The 17,240-nt window shown below is 44.2% G+C and overlaps 1 protein-coding gene across 2 annotated transcripts in view; it reads left to right on the plus strand.

Moving 5' to 3' along the window:
- The window catches only part of NKD1 (NKD inhibitor of WNT signaling pathway 1), a 184,177-nt gene that overhangs the window by 86,881 nt on the left and 80,056 nt on the right, over positions 1-17,240 (plus strand). For both annotated transcript variants that reach the window (XM_060787947.2, XM_060787946.2), the window contains exon 4: positions 15,132-15,189. In XM_060787947.2, the coding sequence (XP_060643930.2) occupies positions 15,132-15,189 (58 nt within the window). The remainder of the gene's footprint in view (positions 1-15,131; positions 15,190-17,240) is intronic.

Below are 17,240 nucleotides of genomic sequence, written 5' to 3' on the forward strand. Positions count from 1 at the left end.
TCCTTTTGACAAAACACAGTCTATTTAAAAACCAAGCTTTGTTGGGAGTTGAATGCCTGCTGAGAAATTTTGCTCATGAAGTTAACAGATCTGGAGGACAAGGACCAAGTTGTGGTTCTTGAAAGGTTTTTCAGCACCATGGAGTTTACTTTCTTTGCTCTTTTGCCACATGTTTGAGACCCCATTTACGCTGACATATCATTCATCTTCTGAATCCAGATTATATGGCAGTGTAGACTCATATAACATATAGCCCAGTTCAAAGTAGATAATCTGGATTCAGAAACTAAATCACATGACACTGTAGATCCAGCCTGAGAAGTGCATCTTGTTGGCGTAATGTAATTCACGTGTAGGTTTTATCAGTCCGCCACTGTCTTGCCAGAGATAGAAAATATCCCACACAGATGATCAATAAAAAACAAGTAGTTTACTCTTCGTAAAGCAGAACAGCATATTTACAATCATGAAATCAGTTGCATTGACTCACTAAATGTCCTTTTAGAGCAGGGGTCTTCAAACTAAGGCCCGGGGGCCGGATATGGCCCTCCAAGGTCATTTACCCGGCCCTCGCTCAGGGTCAATCTAAGTCTGAAAGCACACAACAACAGTAAGAATCCTATGTCATTAGCCAAAAGCAGGCCCACACTTCCCAGTGAAATACTAATAAGTTTATATTTGTTAAAACTGATCTTCATTTTAATTATTGTATTGTTTTTAAGTGTTTCTGAACTACAAATAAGATATGTGCAGTGTGCATAGGAATTTATTCTTGTTTTTTTCAAATTATAATCTGGCCCTCCAACAATTTTAGGGACTGTGACCTGGCCCTCTGCCTAAAAAGTTTGTGGGCCCCTGTTTTAGAGATATATAATTGCCTTTCCATGTCAATGTGGACAATCTCCTCCTAGCAGCTCATGAAGCAAGAACTGTCTCTCTCCCTGCAAGCACCTGCACAACTCAAGCCTGCATATGAAACTGTTGCCAAAATTCCCAGGCTCAGCTAGCTTTCTGGGCGTGGCCCAACCAATCAGCTTCGTACCTTGCATTTTACAGTTAACACATACACACTCACTTATTTTTTATATGCCCTAACACAGGGGTCCTCAAACTTTTAAAATGGAGGGCCAGGTCACAGTTCAGCAAACTGTTGGAGGGCCGGATTATAATTTGAAAAAAGCATGAATGAATTCTTATGCGCACTACACATATCTTATTTGTAGTGCAAAAAACAGTTAAAAACAATAAAATAAAGAACAATTTTAACAAATATAAACTTATTAGCATTTCAGTGGGAAGTGTGGGCCTGCTTTTGGCTGATGAGATAGGATTATTGTTGTTGTTGCTGTTGCTGTTGTTGTTGTTGTTGTTGTTGTTGTGTGCTTTCAAGTCATTTCAGACTTAGGTTGATCCTGAGCGAGGGCCGAGTAAATGACCTTGGAGGGCCGTATTCAGCCTTCGGGTCTTAGTTTGAGGACCCCTGCCCTAACACATCTCCCTTCTTTGGACTGAACCTCAACTCTTTAAAGTTTCCTCTTGTCTCCGATAGGAAGGCTTCTCCACAGTCAAACGGAGACAGCGAACATTTAAAGGATTTCTTTTTAGTCAATTTTATGAACAGATTGTATTTAAATGCAGTCTTTGTCATGAGAACCTTCACAACAGGAAGTTTGGGGGATGTTCAAAGAAATGCCCTCGCCAATAATTGACTAAACGTTCTGCAATTTTTGGAAAAAATTAGTTCTTTTTGTTGCTCGGCGCTCCTCAGAAGGGGAGGATGCTGTTTCATATTGTTGTCTTTATTTATATTTTGTAGAATAGCCTTTTTTAAAACAAAAAAAGACAAGTTGGCCTCTTTGATTAAAGGGACATCTTTAGTTGATTAATCTTCCTCAAGGGTAGAGAGTTAATGCTTGACTCTGGAAGATCTTGGAGTACAAATCAAGCTCACAACAATAAAACGCTGGAGACAAGTGATTTATTCCTTCTTTCCAGAATCCTAAAAAGACAGTTCTAAAGTTTTCCCAATCAAACCTCCTGTATATATCAGCCCCAACTCCCATCCGCCCCCTAGTGGCCAAACACGGTGGCCACAGGAGCTAGCTGAGCCTGGGAATTTTGGCAACAGTTTAATATTCAGGCTTGAGTTATGCAGGTGCTTGCAGGGAGAGAGACTGCAGTTTCAATTTCCCTCACAAAATAGATGTCTTATCTACACTACCTTCCCCAACTGTGCCCAGCCTTCCCCCACCACCTTCCTTCTTCATGGCAGAGTACCAAAGCAGCCAGTCCCAGGCTGATACAGTGATCCTGACACTAGTGGTCATTGGATTTCCATCATCCCCAGTCATTGTGGCCAGGGTTCAGGAATGATGGGAGTTAGAGTCCAAGAACATCTGAATTATGACAGATTTTCCAACTGCTGAACAAATTAGAGCTCTTAAAACAGGCCCATAACATCCTCATAATGAACTGGAAAAATACAGTTTGAGTTCCCCCCATGAAACCCTCATTCCAGTCCAGAGCTCTGGCTGGTGCTGATGTTGGCCTCCTTTCAGTGCCAAATTAAAACTTGGCTGCTCACCCAAGCATTTGAGTCTTAGTGATCTTGGCTAGCAATTCGGCCTATTGGGTTGCAGGTACTGTTTTGATTTTGGAGTTTTATTTAATGTCTGCTGCTCTGAGGTCTTCAGGTAGAGGGCAGGATATATAGACTTCAATAAATAAGCAAAGTAAAGGAAATATTGTGAATATGTTTTCCACTTCTCTTCCATTTAATACATTTGCGAGCTATTGGCAACTGCACGCTTAGCATTGTTATCTTTACAGTTGGCCCTCTGTACCCACAGATTCTGCATACACTGATTCAACCATCCACAGCAGGAAAATTAAATAAAAATCCAAAAAGTAAACCTTGGTTTTGCCATTTTATGTAAGGAATACCATTTTGCTACTCAATTATATAAAATGGAACTTGAGCATCCATCGATTTTGGTATCCAAGGGGTTCCTAAAGCCAAGCCCCAGGTGATACCAAGGGCCCACTGTACTTTGATAGACACTTTTTATGTGCTGATTTGTTTTTAGAAAATGGATTCCACTAATAACCCCCTCCCCCCAGTAACAAATAAGATCCACGGCTCTAGATTATTAACCATGGTTTTCTGTGGGCAACCAGATGGTGACTACTGGATGGCATATGTTCTGTATAGGAAACTAGAGCTGATGTGGTCTATTCAATGCAATTTTCTGAATCAGCACCCCAAATATCTAAACCGAATCTAAAGTTGACCAAAAACTTATTCATAACCCTTTTGATGGAGTCTGGTCCCTGGTCAAAGTGATCTCTGGTCAAAGTGGTCCCTACTGAAAGTGGTCTCTGCTCAAAGTGGTCCCTGATCAAAGTGGTCCCTGGTCAAAGTGGTCCCTGATCAAAGTGGTCCCTGATCAAAGTGGTCCCTGGTCAAAGTGGTCCCTGATCAAAGTGGTCCCTGATCAAAGTGGTCCCTGGTCAAAGTGGTCCCTGGTCAAAGTGGTCCCTGGTCAAAGTGGTCCCTGGTCAAAGTGGTCCCTGGTCAAAGTCGTCCCTGGTCAAAGTGGTCCCTGGTCCAATTGTCACTAGTCCAATTGTCACTGGTCAAAGTGGTCTGTGGTCAAAGTGGTCCCTGGTCAAAGTGGTACCTGGTCAAAGTGATCCCAGGTCAAATCGGTCCCTGGTCAAGTGGCCCCTGGCCAAGTGATCCCTGATCAAAGTGATCTCTGGTCATAGTGGCACCTGGTCAAAGTGGTCACTGGTCAGATTGTTCTCTGGTCAATGTGGTCTCTGGTCAAAATGGTCCCTGGTCAAAATAGTCACTGGTCAAAGTGGTACCTGGTCAAAAAAATGTTGAGAACCACTGCTTCAAAGACACTGGATCAAAGAAGGTTGGAAGACAGGGTTCAGCAACTTGACACAGCCCACATTTTTTTTTGTCTTGTTGTTTTCATTTTTAGGCAAGTGTCTAATTGGACCTCTGATTGAGAAAATTGCATTAGATAGACTGCATCAGCTTTAGTTTCTAGGCCCCTTCCACACTACCCCTATATCCCAGGATCGGTTCCCAGATTATCTGCTTGTCCCAGATTATCTGGCAGTGGAGATTCATATAATCCAGTTTAAATCAGATGATCTGGGGTCAAATTCTGGGATTTATGGCAATGTAGAACTCGCCTTAGATATGGTTATCATGACTTTCTATGGGTGAATGGTTGACTGCATCAGCTCTAGTTTCTTAGATATGGTGATTGGTAGATATGTTCTTATCTCAAAAACTAGAGCTGATAGGGGGAAACTGGTGCCATTTTTTGGAATTAGGAGGTCAAATATACCCAGAAACAAAGCAAACTTACATTGTGTCACCAAAATGTATATTGGCCAGTGTAGTCTTTCAAAATTCTACATCAGACCCAGAGCAGATGCAGCCTCTTCTCCACTGCCATGAATTTGCACAAGGACCCCCTTTCATCCAACACAATTTGGGGGCCAGGTTTTTCTTTGACTGTCTGCTGTTCTTGCTCTGGGCTGAGTAAGGGATGAGAGAGATGTTTTGGTCTCACGGAGCGACATCGACAGAGCGAGCCTTGGACCGATGGCTCCTTTGCTTCCCGTCCTCCCCTTTCTTCTCTGCCGCCTCCTTCCTTCCCTGACACTTCTTCTTTTTTGTGTGGTGGTCTTTTATATCCTTCCAAATATAGGACAGGCGCCAAGTCTGAAAGACGCTGCTGATCGAGGTGGGATGAGAGGCAGAACCCTACTGTTTCCAGCTCTGTGATCAGAGATGTCTCGATCCGGCGGCCCTCGTGCAGGCAAACCTCCCACCGATTTCAAGGGGAGCTTGGCGGGCATCAGGACAGGAAGAAAGGGAGCCGCAAGTTGTGTTGGGGTCCTCTGGTCTCGTTCCTCCCCACTGGGAAACTGATGTAATCTTATTATTTCTTCCCCCCTAAGCCTTGTCAGCAACTCCTGGCGCTTCCTGGGACTGTTTGGACCCAAAATGGGAAAGGAGGATGCTTCATATTGTGCATTTTGAAAGCATCCAACATTTCCTGCAAGCCTTGCGCCAGCGCACTTTGATTCAGGGCAGGACTTGTACACATTTTAACTAGACTTGGTAACCAACCGTTAGGACTCACTTTGATGCCGTTTTGCTCTTTTCCAAGTATTTAAAGATTATTTCTTTTAGAAAAAGTATTACAGAAGAAAGAGACATTCAGAGTATGGGAAAAGACTACATCGAAAATAGCCTCTGTCTTTCTTTTCTAGGGTTATAGATATGAATAGAATAATCATAGCTCTCTCTATCTCAATTTTACATGCTTGTCAAATAACTGAATCCTACTCATCCTCGTAACATGACATCAACAAGTTATTTTCTTTTTCTTCCAACCCAAAACACTGCCCCCATGTTAAATTCAGCACCTTGGATAGATCCTTAAAAGATAATGCTGTTGGACACCATTTGAATCGCCATGGCCCAGAACTATGGAATCATGAGAGTTGTCTTTGGTTTTTTTTAAAGAGTGCTAATGCCTTCAAACATTGAACCATGGCACTTAAAGTGGTGTCAAACTGCATTCATTCCATAGTGTATGCCAGGTATGGGGAAACTCGGGCCTGGGGGCCGGATGCAGCCCCTTGGGCTCTTTTCTCAAGCTCTCCTCTCTCTCACCACCCTATCCTTCCTTTTCTCTTTCCTTCCTCCTTCCCTCCCTCCCTCCCACACTTTCTTACCTCCCTCTCTCTTTTCCCCTTCCACCCTTTTGTCCTTCCTTCCCTCTTTTCTCCCTCCTTCCCTCTCTTCCTCTTTCTCCTTCCTTCCCTTTTATCTGTCCTTCCTTCACTCTTTCCTCCCTCCCTTCCCTCCCTCTTTCTCCCTCCTTCCACTCTCTTCCACCCTTTTGTCCCTCCTTCTTTCCTTCCTCCTTCCCTCTTCCTCTTCCTCCTTCTTTCCTTCCTGTTTATCTGTACTTCCTTCACTCTTTTCACCCTCTCTTCCCTCCCTCTTTTGCCCTCCTTCCATTCGCTTTCACTTTTTTGTCCTGCCTTCCCTCTTTCCTCCTTCCTTCCTTCTTCCACTTTCTCCTTCTTGCCTTCCCTTTTATCTCCCTCCCTTTGTCCTTCCCCTCCCTCTTTCTCCCTCTTTCCATTCCCTTCCACCCTTTTGTTCTTCCTTCCTTCCTTCCTTCCCTTTTTCATCTCTCCTTTCCTCTCCCTCTCTTTCTTTCCTTCCCTGTTATCTGTCCTTCTCTCTTTCCTCCCTACCTTCCTTCCCTCCCTCTTTCTCCCACCTTCCACTCCCTTCCAATCTTTTATCCTTCCCTCTTTCCTCCCCATTTCCATTTCTCCCTCTTTCTCCTCCCTCCCTCCCTCCCTTCCTCCCTCCCTCCTCCTCCTCCCCTTCCCTTTCCTTTCCTTCCACCTTTCCTTCCTTCCCTTCCACCCTTTCATCCCTACTTACTTCCTTCCCTCCCTTTTGTCTTTCCTTCCTTCTTTTCTTCCTCCTTACCTCCCTTCTTCGCTGTCTTACCCCCGTCTTTCTCCTTCTATCCTTCCCTTCCACCCTTTTATCCTTCCTTCCCTCTTTCCTCCCTCCTTCCCTCTCTCTGTTTCCCCTTCCTTCCTTCCTTCCTTCCTTTTTGTCTCTCCTTCCTTCTCCTTTTCTATCCTCCTTTCCTCTTGGGGGATGTTTAGCTGGGAGAAGATAAGATAGAGAGGGAACATGAAAACTATGTCTCAAGATTTAAAAGGGTGTCCCATTGAGTAGGAGGAGAAGGGGAAAAACCGACTGTCTGCTGCTCAAGAGACCAGGACACAAGGGAGCAATGGTTTCAAATGGCAAAGAGATTTGACTGAAAACATTAGGAAGAACTTCCTGGAGAATGACCTAGGCTGCTTTGGAGTGTGGTGGAGTCTTCTTCTTTGGAGGCTGTCTATCTCGAGTGCTTTGATGGTGCCTTCTTACATGGTAGGGGGTTGGACTGGATGGCCCTTGGGGGTCTCTTCCAGCTCTAGAATTCTAGGATACTGTATCATTAGTAGGCAATATGGGGTCTAATGGGTACACTTTTTCTCTCCCGTCCACTATCTCATCCTGACCAAGGCCAACCCTTTTGAGATCTAAATGTTTCCCATCTTTCCTTCACTTTCTGCCTCCGAAAAAGAAGAGGAAGGGGAGGAAAGGGCAGGGAGGGGACTTGGAGAGAAGCCCCTCCCTCCTAGCCCACCTACCCCGCTCCGACCCAAATTAGAAACTTTGCCCATGCCTGCTCTATAGTGTAGATGCACCCTCCATTGTCTTTAATCCGGGGAGGGCAGATATATCTATTTTTTCAGCAATATGTTGGGATAGGCATTTCCAGTTGTTGTTATATGTCTTCGAGTCAATAAAGTAATTTCATTCCTCATCTACTTTTGAAATGTAATTGCTAAACTCTCATTATTTTGACATGAATCACTTACAGGTGATTATATCACATTATAGTTCCATTACCCACAATAATTACTGTGAGTCGTGGCCAAATATGCCGATGCGCACAAAGGGAACTCCTAACTTTCCTGTGTAAACTTTTGGTCTTACTTCTTGTTCTCGCTCCCTCTACCTCAGATGTTTCCTGGACGAGAGGAATTCTTGGAATATATTGGTTGTAATGAGTTATGTGGCCATGTTTTTTTTCCCTCTCCTTTTTCTTTGAAACTTCGTGGCATTAACATCTGTTAGCTTTTAAGAGAACAGAGTTTCAGACAAAAGGGCTGGTGGCACGGGGGGAGAAAAAAAAGCCACGAGAAGGAGGGAAAAGGAGCAAAGATATTAAATTCTGGAGTAGGAAGCCTCCATTTCAAAGTCTGGGGGTGGAAGGTTGGGATCTGCTAAACTTTGTGCTTTGATGTGGCTTCTTTTAAGGAAATGCACATAGCATACCCAGTCCTTGTACTGAGAAGACTGTGGTGTGGATTGGGTTTCTCTCTCTCTTTCTCCATCTGTCTTATTTATTTATTTTTTGGTCTCAATGCCTGCATTTTTTTAATTTGGCTAGAAATGACAATGGACAAGAAATAGGCTGTTCTGAGACTCATATGAGAACCATTTCATATTCGGTCATCCATCCACATTTGCGATTTTGACTTTCATCGATTTGATTATGTTTTCTTGCCCTGCTAAAGGGAGTTGGACTGGATGGCCTTAAGGCAATGGTTCCCAACCTGGGGATCGGGACCCCTGGGGGGCTCATGAGGGGGTGTCAGAAGGATTGCCAAAGACTACCAGAAAACACAGTATTTTCCATTAGTTGTAGGGGTTCTCTGTGGGAGGTTTGGCCCAATTCTATCATTGGTGGGGTTCAGAATCACTTTGATTGTAGGTGAACTATAAATCCCAGCAACTAGAACTTCCAAATGTCAAGCTCTATTATCCCCAAACTCCACCAGTGTTCTCATTTGGGCATATTGAGTATCAATGCCAAGTTTGGTCCAGATCCATCATTGTTTGAGTCCACAGTGCTCTCTGGATGTAGGTGAACTACAACTCCAAAACTCAAGGTCAATGCCCACCAAACCCTACCAGTATTTTCTGTTGGTCATGGGAACTCTGAGTGCCAAGCTTGGTTTAATTCCATTGTTGGTGGAGTTCAGAATACTCTTTGATTGTAGGTGAACTATAAATCCCAGCAACTGGAACTTCCAAATGTCAAGCTCTTTCCCCCCCAAACTCAATCAGTGTTCACATTTGGGCATATTGGGCATCTATGCCAAATTTGGTCCAGATCCATCATTGTTTGAGTCCACAGTGATCTCTGGATGTAGGTGAACTACAACTTCAAAACTCACGGTCAATGGTATCCAAATTTCCTGCTTGACATATGCAGCTGTCTTTCAGGCTGCATAGGTTGACAACAAGCAAATCATCCGGGCGTCCCCTGGGCAACATCCTTGCAGACGACCAATTCTCTCACACCAGAAGCGACTTGCAGTTTCTCAAGTTGCTCCTGATATGACAAAAAAAGCTAGACTATTAATGGTTGGGAGCTCACCCTGATTCAGGCTACCTTCAAACTCATGACCTCTTGGTCAGTAGTGATTTAATGCAGCTGACTACTAACTAGCTGTGCCACAGCCCGGTCTGGTTCCAAATCTGGAAGGATGTGACAATTGTATAAGCCTGGTCAGTTTGCCCATCTCTACCATGTCCAACATTTTTTTGTAATCCATAAACATTGGGTGGGAATTTCTTCTTTGTTTCCAAAAGTACAGTTTTGGTATTCTCCGGAGGTTCACGTTCCAGGGAGGATTAGCCAGGCTTCAGTCCCATTAATAGATTGTAGTCAAATGTTGTTGCATCTATTTTCTTCCATGCAGAGACAAATAGTGCATCCCACCCCCCTTAGTGATGTGTTAATAGCAGTGGCAACACACCAGCCTGTGCTCTTTCTTTCTGCATTAATAAGTAAATATTTCCCTTTTTGTTTCCGAGAATAGCAATATTAAATATTGTCTGGCTGCCCACATGGCGCTGTTAAAGAAATGCCTGTCTGTCAGAGATAATGCGTGCCCCAATCAGACTGGCATGAAGAAGCACATTTAATTGACAGCTGATGAGTCCTAGCTGCCCAGCGGTGCCACTGAAATGCATAAAGGTTACAGTGGTTGGTTTTCGAAAAGGGGCGTTCGGTTAATGGGCCATTAAAGGAGAGAAACGCTGCATTTGCAAACTCAACCAAACAGCTGCTTGGAAGTTGTGATTATAATAACTATTCTGGAGAGGGGAATAATTTTTTTTTAAAAAGCAACAATCCAGAGTCTATATTGTCAACACATATCTAAATGTGACACAATTGAGAGTGATAAACAGCAGCTGGGGCTCTGAATGAAAGAGACAAGCATGAAAATGCCATGAAGATAGGAGCTTTCACTTCCAAAGTATCGGCTCTTTTGTTTCTGAAGTTCTTCCCCTCTTTCTCCCTGCTGAAGAACTTGAATAATGCATTCATTGCTTAAAACTGGGCACGTGGATAGTTTGCATTGATTTTGGGAATAATATGAAGTTCAATTAGAACAGTGGTTCCCAACCTGTGGTCCGTGGACCATCAGTGGTCTCCAAGAACGAAAATATCTCCAAGATCCCTAAAACGAACCAATAGGCCCCCACCAGAAGTCTCCATTGTAATGCTATTGGGAGAGCCAATTTTATTGCTGTCTTGGGGAGATGGGGACAAGGTGGATGTATGCATATTTTTTGGCAATATACCCTAGTTTTTTGCTTCCTTCTTATCTATTAAGGTCACTTCCTCACCCTTCAAAAAGTTAGTTATTCCTCTTCTTTCATCTAAGAAGGGAATCATAGCTGTGGGTTTATCCCTATAGTAGACAGTGAGCAATTAGAGGGCTCTTGTAACCAGGCCTAAGGATCCGTCTACACCAATGGTTCCCATCCTGTGGTCCATGGACCACCAGTGGTCCCCAAGAACAATTACTACACCATTACTACACTGTTGCCTTGAAACCACGCAGCAATGAGACCGACTGGTCTTGTGAAACCCTCTGATAATGCTGAAGCAAGGGATATGTTGGGAGGGCAGAGGCTGACTACCCACGAAAGATTCCTCCTATTACATCAGCTCTAGCTTATTAAATATGGTTTTCTGTGGGTGAGCAGATGGTGACTATTGGATGGCATGTGTTCTGTATCAGATACTAGAGCTAATGTGGTCTATCCAATGCAATTTTCTGAATCAGCACCCCAAATAATCAAACCGAATATAAAGTTGAACAAAAACTGATTCGTAATCCTTTTGGCACTAATTTTGGAGAGTGGTCCCTGGTCAAGTGGTCCCCGGTCAAAGTGATCCCTGGTTAAAGTGGTCCCTGCTCAAGTGGTCCCTGGTCAAGTGGTCCCTGACCAAATTAGATCCTGGTCAAAATGGTCCCTGGTCAAGTGGTCCCTGACCAAAGTAGACCCTGGTCAAAGTGCTCCCTGGTCAAAGTGCTCCCTGGTCAAAGTGCTCCCTAGTCAAAGTGGTCCCTGATCAAAGTAGACCCTGGTCAAAGTAGACCCTAGTCAAAGTGTTCCCTGATCAAGTGGTCCCTGTTCAAATGGTCCCTGGTCAAAGTGGTCCCTGGTCAAAGTGGTCCCTGATCAAAGTGGTCCCTGATCAAGTGGCCCCTGGTCAAAGTGGTCCCTGGTCAAAGTGGTCCCTGATCAAAGTGGTCCCTGATCAAGTGGTCCCTGGTCAAGTGGTCCCTGGTGAAAGTGATCCCTGGTCAAAGTGGTCCCTGGTTAAAGTGGTCCCTGGTTAAAGTGGTCTCTGGTCAAGTGGTCCCTGGTCAATGTGGTTCCTGGTCAAAGTGGTCCCTGGTCAAAGTGGTTCCTGATTAAAAAAAAGGTTGGGGACCACTGAATTAGAAAGTTATAGTATAAAGTAGAAGTAGGCTTCCCACTCTCTGGATTTGATTCCTGCAACTCCTTGTCTCAACTTTGCAAGTGTTGGTGAAACACAGTGAGTCCAGGTTCAGGAAATAGAGAATTTACTTGGCATATTGTTTTAAGTGTTGGACTGTCCCTCTGGAGACCAGGCTCGGAAGCCCTTCTTGGGCATGGAAACCCAATTGGTTTACATTGGACCAGTCACAAACAGGAAACTCCCTTTGAATTAATCTTGCCAAGAAAATCCTGTGATAGGTTTATCTTAAGGTTGCAATGCTTTGGAAATGACTTGATGGCACACAGAGAATTGGCTCTAGAAGTTTACAGTCCTAATAGTAAGACTGCAGATGCAATGAGAGTAACAACTTTGGTTTGAGAACGGAGCACCTATTTCTTGCTTTTGGGGTTAATTTAGAAATCCAGGAATATCTTCTTATTCATGTAATATTAATCCTGGCCTAGCCATTTGCAACTTGAGTCCACACATTGAGACTCCCTTCTGGTTTCATCCCTTTTCTCTGGATCAGTGAGAAAGGAATTCACTTCCATAATATTCTCACCAGAAGCTTGGCATCACTTCTGTTGCCCCACAAAATGGGGAGAGAGAAAACTTTTCAAGCAAACTCAATAGAAAAATCTTTAGGTTAGGCCTCATCTGTCATATATCTCAGGTTTTTTAAAACCACGTTCAGTGGTTCGTTGTTTTGGGGGGTGGGTGAGGAATTACAATTTAACGCTCCGTTTTCATGCAAGCAAGCCCTTCTAGCTCCATTAGAGATTCCGTTTGGCTTCTTAGTGTCTTGACAAGATACAAGAGTGCTAAATATTAAGCGGCCTCGTAGAGAAGTATTTTAATCTTTAAATCTCTTTTACTTGCCTGTACGTTCTCCACGTTGATCTTCTTTTGTTCACCCCAAATTCCTTGCACGTGTCCCAAAAATTTTGCATAAAATATGTATGCCGAGCTATGAATTGCAAAGGTGCTCTTCATGTTTCCATTGATGAAACAACAACAGCTTCTTGTGCTTCATGTCGAAGTCCTAGGGACCGAACTACAAACGGAACATGACACATTCATGTATTGAGGACAGATTCCCCACCCCCGCCCCATGTGAACAATGTCACAGGGGCTCCATAGGGAATGGTAGGGAAGGGAGGGGGCTTCAGGACTTTGTTGTAGAAATGTTCCCCATTGGGATCCACTTTCATTGCTATGGGTACAAGGAAGAAAGATTTAATAGCAGGTTTTGTGGAACAGACCTGGATCAGGACTAGGGTCCCTAGGTCTCAAGGTTTTGGGTTGCTTCTCTGGCTCTCGAGCTGACAAGTAGGAATGTCATCATGGCATTGCCACCTTGGAAAGAGTAAATATAGATTCCTCATTTCTTACACTAGCTATTTTGGTTGATGTATTGTCGAAGGCTTTCATGGCCGGAATGACTGGGTTGTTGTAGGTTTTTTCGGGCTATATGGCCATGGTCTAGAGGCATTCTCTCCTGACATTTCGGTCTGTTGGAACTAGGAAAGAGGGTTTATATATCTGTGGAATGCCCAGGGTGGGACAAAGGACTCTTGTCTGCTGGAGCTAGGTGTGAATGTTTCAACTGACCACCTTGATTAGCTTATAATGGCCTGACAGTGCCTGGAGCAAACTTTTGTTGAGAGGTGCTTAGATGTCCTTGTTTGTTTCCTTTCTGTTGTTGTGCTGTTGTAATTTTAGAGTTTTTTAATACTGATAGCCATATTTTGTTCATTTTCATGGTTTCCTCCTTTCTGTTGAAATTGTCCACATGCTTGTCTATTTCAATGGCTTCTCCGTGTAGCCTGACATAGTGGTTGTGAGAGTGGTCCAGCATTTCTGTGTTCTCAAATAATATGCTGTGTCCAGGTTGGTTCATCAGGTGCTCTGCTATGGCTGACTTCTCTAGTTGAAGTAGTCTGCAGTGCCTTTCATGTTCCTTGATTCGTGTTTGGGCAACGCTGCTGCGTTTGGTGGTCCCTCTGTAGACTTGTCCACAGCTGCATGGTATACGGTAGACTCCTGCAGAAGTGAGAGGATCCCTCTTGTCCTTTGCTGAACGTAGCATTTTGGTTGATTTGTTATAACTCTCTGCCTTTTGGGTTGGTTGATTGCTAAAGTTACTTTACTTAGGTGATCCCTCGTTGTCCGAGTAGGATTGTTGTCCAAGTTCAGTGTACTAGCGGTGGGTACATAGGTAACTGTGGAGCCCTATTCTTGATCTGCATCTTCTCCCGCAGTGAGGGCATTGGTTTCCAGGTGGAAGGCGGTCCTGGTTAGGGTTGGCTTGACGCGTCTTCCTCTTGGCACGTTTCTCTCTTTCACCCTCCATTCGTGCCTCTTCAAATTCTACAGCACTGCTGGTCACAGCTGATCTCCAGCTGGAGCGCTCAAGGGCCAGGGCTCCTCAGTTCTCAGTGTCTATGCCAGAGTTTTTAAGGTTGGCTTTGAGCCCATCTTTAAATCTCTTTTCCTACCCACCAACATTGCGTTTTCTGTTCTTGAGTTCAGAGTAGAGCAACTGCTTTGGGAGACGGTGGTAGGGCATCTGGACAACGTGGCAGGTCCAGTGGAGTTGATGGTGGAGGACCATCGCTTCAATGCTGGTGGTCTTTGCTTCTTCCAACACGCTGACATTTGTCCGCCTGTTTTCTCAAAAGATTTGCAGGATTATCTGGAGGCAGTGGTGATGGAATTGTTCCAGGAGTTGCATGTGACGTCTGTAGATAGTTCATGGCTTGCAGGCATATAGCAGGGCTGGGAGGACAATGACTTTATAAACAAGCACCTTGGTATCCCTACACACACACAAGGCCATTCCAGCTTCATGAGGCTATTCTGGCCACCAGGGGAGCTGTCGCTTCACCGTCCATTTGTGACACTGATGAAGTACTTCCTCATTTTTGAATGCTTGCTGAAGATTTTTTTTAATTAGTTAAATTAGCCTCCCCGCATAAGTGGTACCTAAATTTCCTACTTGACAGATGCAACTGTCTTTTGGGTTGCAAAGGTCAACAGCGAGCTACACGATGGTCAGAAGCTCACTCCGACCTGGGCTGGCTTCGAACTCATGACCTTTTGTTCAGTAGTAAACATGCAGTTGACTCCCAGCCAGCTGCGCCACAGTCCCAATGCCTTGCATAGAGTATTATTTCTTTGAAGGTCCATCATCAACCCAGATATGTATAGTATACATAAATGGATGATGCCCTTAATGTGGAAGAGGATTAGTTGATGAATGCCAAGATCCTTCCAGTTGCTGTTCCCCAACAGAGTTGGATGTCTGTGCTACACGCTTGAATGAAGCTATGGGCTTCTCTTTAGACTTATATTGGCAATAAGCATCATTCCATGGTTTAAAGAGTCACCCTTTTGTATAGAGAGTCAAGGCTGTGTAGTGGTTTGAAGGTTGGACTGAAGACTCTGGGAGATTGTGTTTAGATTCTTACTCAGCCAAGGAAGCCAATTGGGTGACCTTAAACAAGTCACACTCTCACAAGAAGGCAATGGCAAGGCATCTCCGAACAAATCTTGCCAAGGAAACTCCATGAAAGGATTCACCTTGGGTCAAGTTGGAAACTGCTTGAAGGCGCACGGTAACAACCCTTGTGTAGAACAAAACAAGCTAATATGGGGTTTTTTTGTTCATTTTTACAGGATGCATCTGGTGAAGGTTACCGGGAGTCCATTGAAAATGAACACTTTCATCTAGAAGGTACTACTTTTAAAAATACTACTTTTCCTTTTTAAGCTGTGAAGATTCTTCTGCAAACTGTGTTGAGGAACTCTAAGAGATTTGTGTTGTTGATTTCTTTTTGCTCCTCATTGGATCTGCTGATATAACAGGTCATCACAGGTTTTGCCATTCAAAATTGGACGCTGTATGGCTATTTTATTTACCCACACACCCGCCAAATTACGACCCCTTTAAGCATTTTCACGGTCCTTAAGAATGACTTCTTGGGCTGGAAATCCTTTATTTCATTGGGGTTGAACTTCCATGGACATGAGGGTTGTATCATATATATACTGTTGCACTCCAGGACAGGAATAACCCTCTGACTTTAAAACACCAGATGTTAAAAAGGAAAATAATCCTTTTATTGAAGATAAGTAAAAAACAGCAAAGTAAAGAAAAAGACTTTAAAGGAATAGGTAAATCCAATTAGGTAAAAAAATAAGCAGGAACCAATTAGTCCAAGGTAGAGTTCAGCAATGCCCAAAAACAAAGTCCACAGCTCTCTAACAATATCCAGAGAACCAGGAAACATTGATCAAAGGCATGAGCAGGTAATCACAAGAGACAAAACCCAAACCAGGAAACAAGAAATCTTTAAGCATGAATCTTCAAAGCAAGGCTTCTCTAAGACAAGGACAAGAACTTAGCATAATTCTAAACGATGCTTCATCTGACTGTATTTTCCATGCTTGGAACTTTTCAGCCTTTCCAAGCACTCAGAAACTGGTTTTGCTTTCCTTGAGTGGCCCTTATCTTTTTCTGTTGAAGCCTGGCAGAACACCAAAGGCATTACTCGGCCTGTCTGTTTTGACTAATTTCCGCCTCCTTATCTATATTCTTATTAGGTTCAGCAGGTGCTGAGTTGTTTTCAAGCCCCAAATCCTGGGAACTCTCTGGGAGCAATTCACGGAATAAACCATCATCCCTATACCCTGTAGGAACATTCTCATGGGAAAGTACACTTTGAACAGGGGTCTCTCTGTCATTCTCTGCATCAATATCACTGCCCAAACCATTGCCATCTTGAACCTCAGTTACATCATTCCCCACATCCAAAGCACCCTGATCCTGAAACACAATCACAGGCTGAACTCCAACAACTGTACCTTCAGTTATCGCTGGAGTTATGTTCCAGGACCACCCGCAATAAGTGAAAAACCGCAAAGTAGGGATGCCTCGCCCTCTTTACCCTCATCTTCCTCCTTCTCGCTGCCACCTGGGCTTCTTGCCGCTGCTTGGGCCCTGCAATTGAGGAGGCGGTGGAAGTGTTGCGGGGCCCAAGCAGTGGTAAGAGGCTCGGGCGGCGACCAGGAAGAGGAAGGTAAAGAAGGTGATGAGGGAGGAAGAGCCGCCTCCTCACCCTCTTTACTTTCCTTCTCCTGGTCGCTGCAGGTCTTCTTGCTGCCGCAATTGAGGAGACTGCGGAGGTGGCACGGGTCCCAAGTGGCAGCAAGAGGCTCAGGCCTCCGCAGCGTACAGTGTTCCCTTGCTACTTATATTTAAAAACCTCAAAAGAGCGAGTCCGCAATAAGTGAACCACTTATTGAGTAGTGAGGCAACACTCTACTACTCTGATGCTTTCCTTGTAAAAAGAGTATTTCCTCTTCTGGGTTTCATGCAATGATCACCTCCAAGAAGGATATTCTGCTGCAGTCTTTTTCACCTTTTGGTCTATGTTCCCCATCCACTGAGCATCCTCTCTTTCCTTCAGGCTGCTTCTCTCTATTTCACCCCTCCTACTAACCATTGTTTTGCTCTCTGTGTTTTTTTAATCTAAAAAACGAACCCCCAACCATTGTTTTGGTGAACATCAGAACTCTCTACAGTGGTTCTCAACCTGTGGGTCCCCAGGTGTTTTAGTCTGCAACTCCCAGAAATCCCAGCCAGTTTACCAGCTGTTAGGATTTCTGGGAGTTGAAGGCCAAAACATCTGGGGACCCACAGGTTGTGAAGCACTACCCTAGAATCTCCTGCTACTTTTTCTTCGTGGCTGTTTTCATAGCAAAAGTCATCACTGCTCACCCTTA

Source organism: Anolis sagrei, chromosome 8, assembly GCF_037176765.1.
Source record: "Anolis sagrei isolate rAnoSag1 chromosome 8, rAnoSag1.mat, whole genome shotgun sequence".
NCBI classification, from domain to species: Eukaryota; Metazoa; Chordata; class Lepidosauria; order Squamata; family Dactyloidae; genus Anolis; species Anolis sagrei.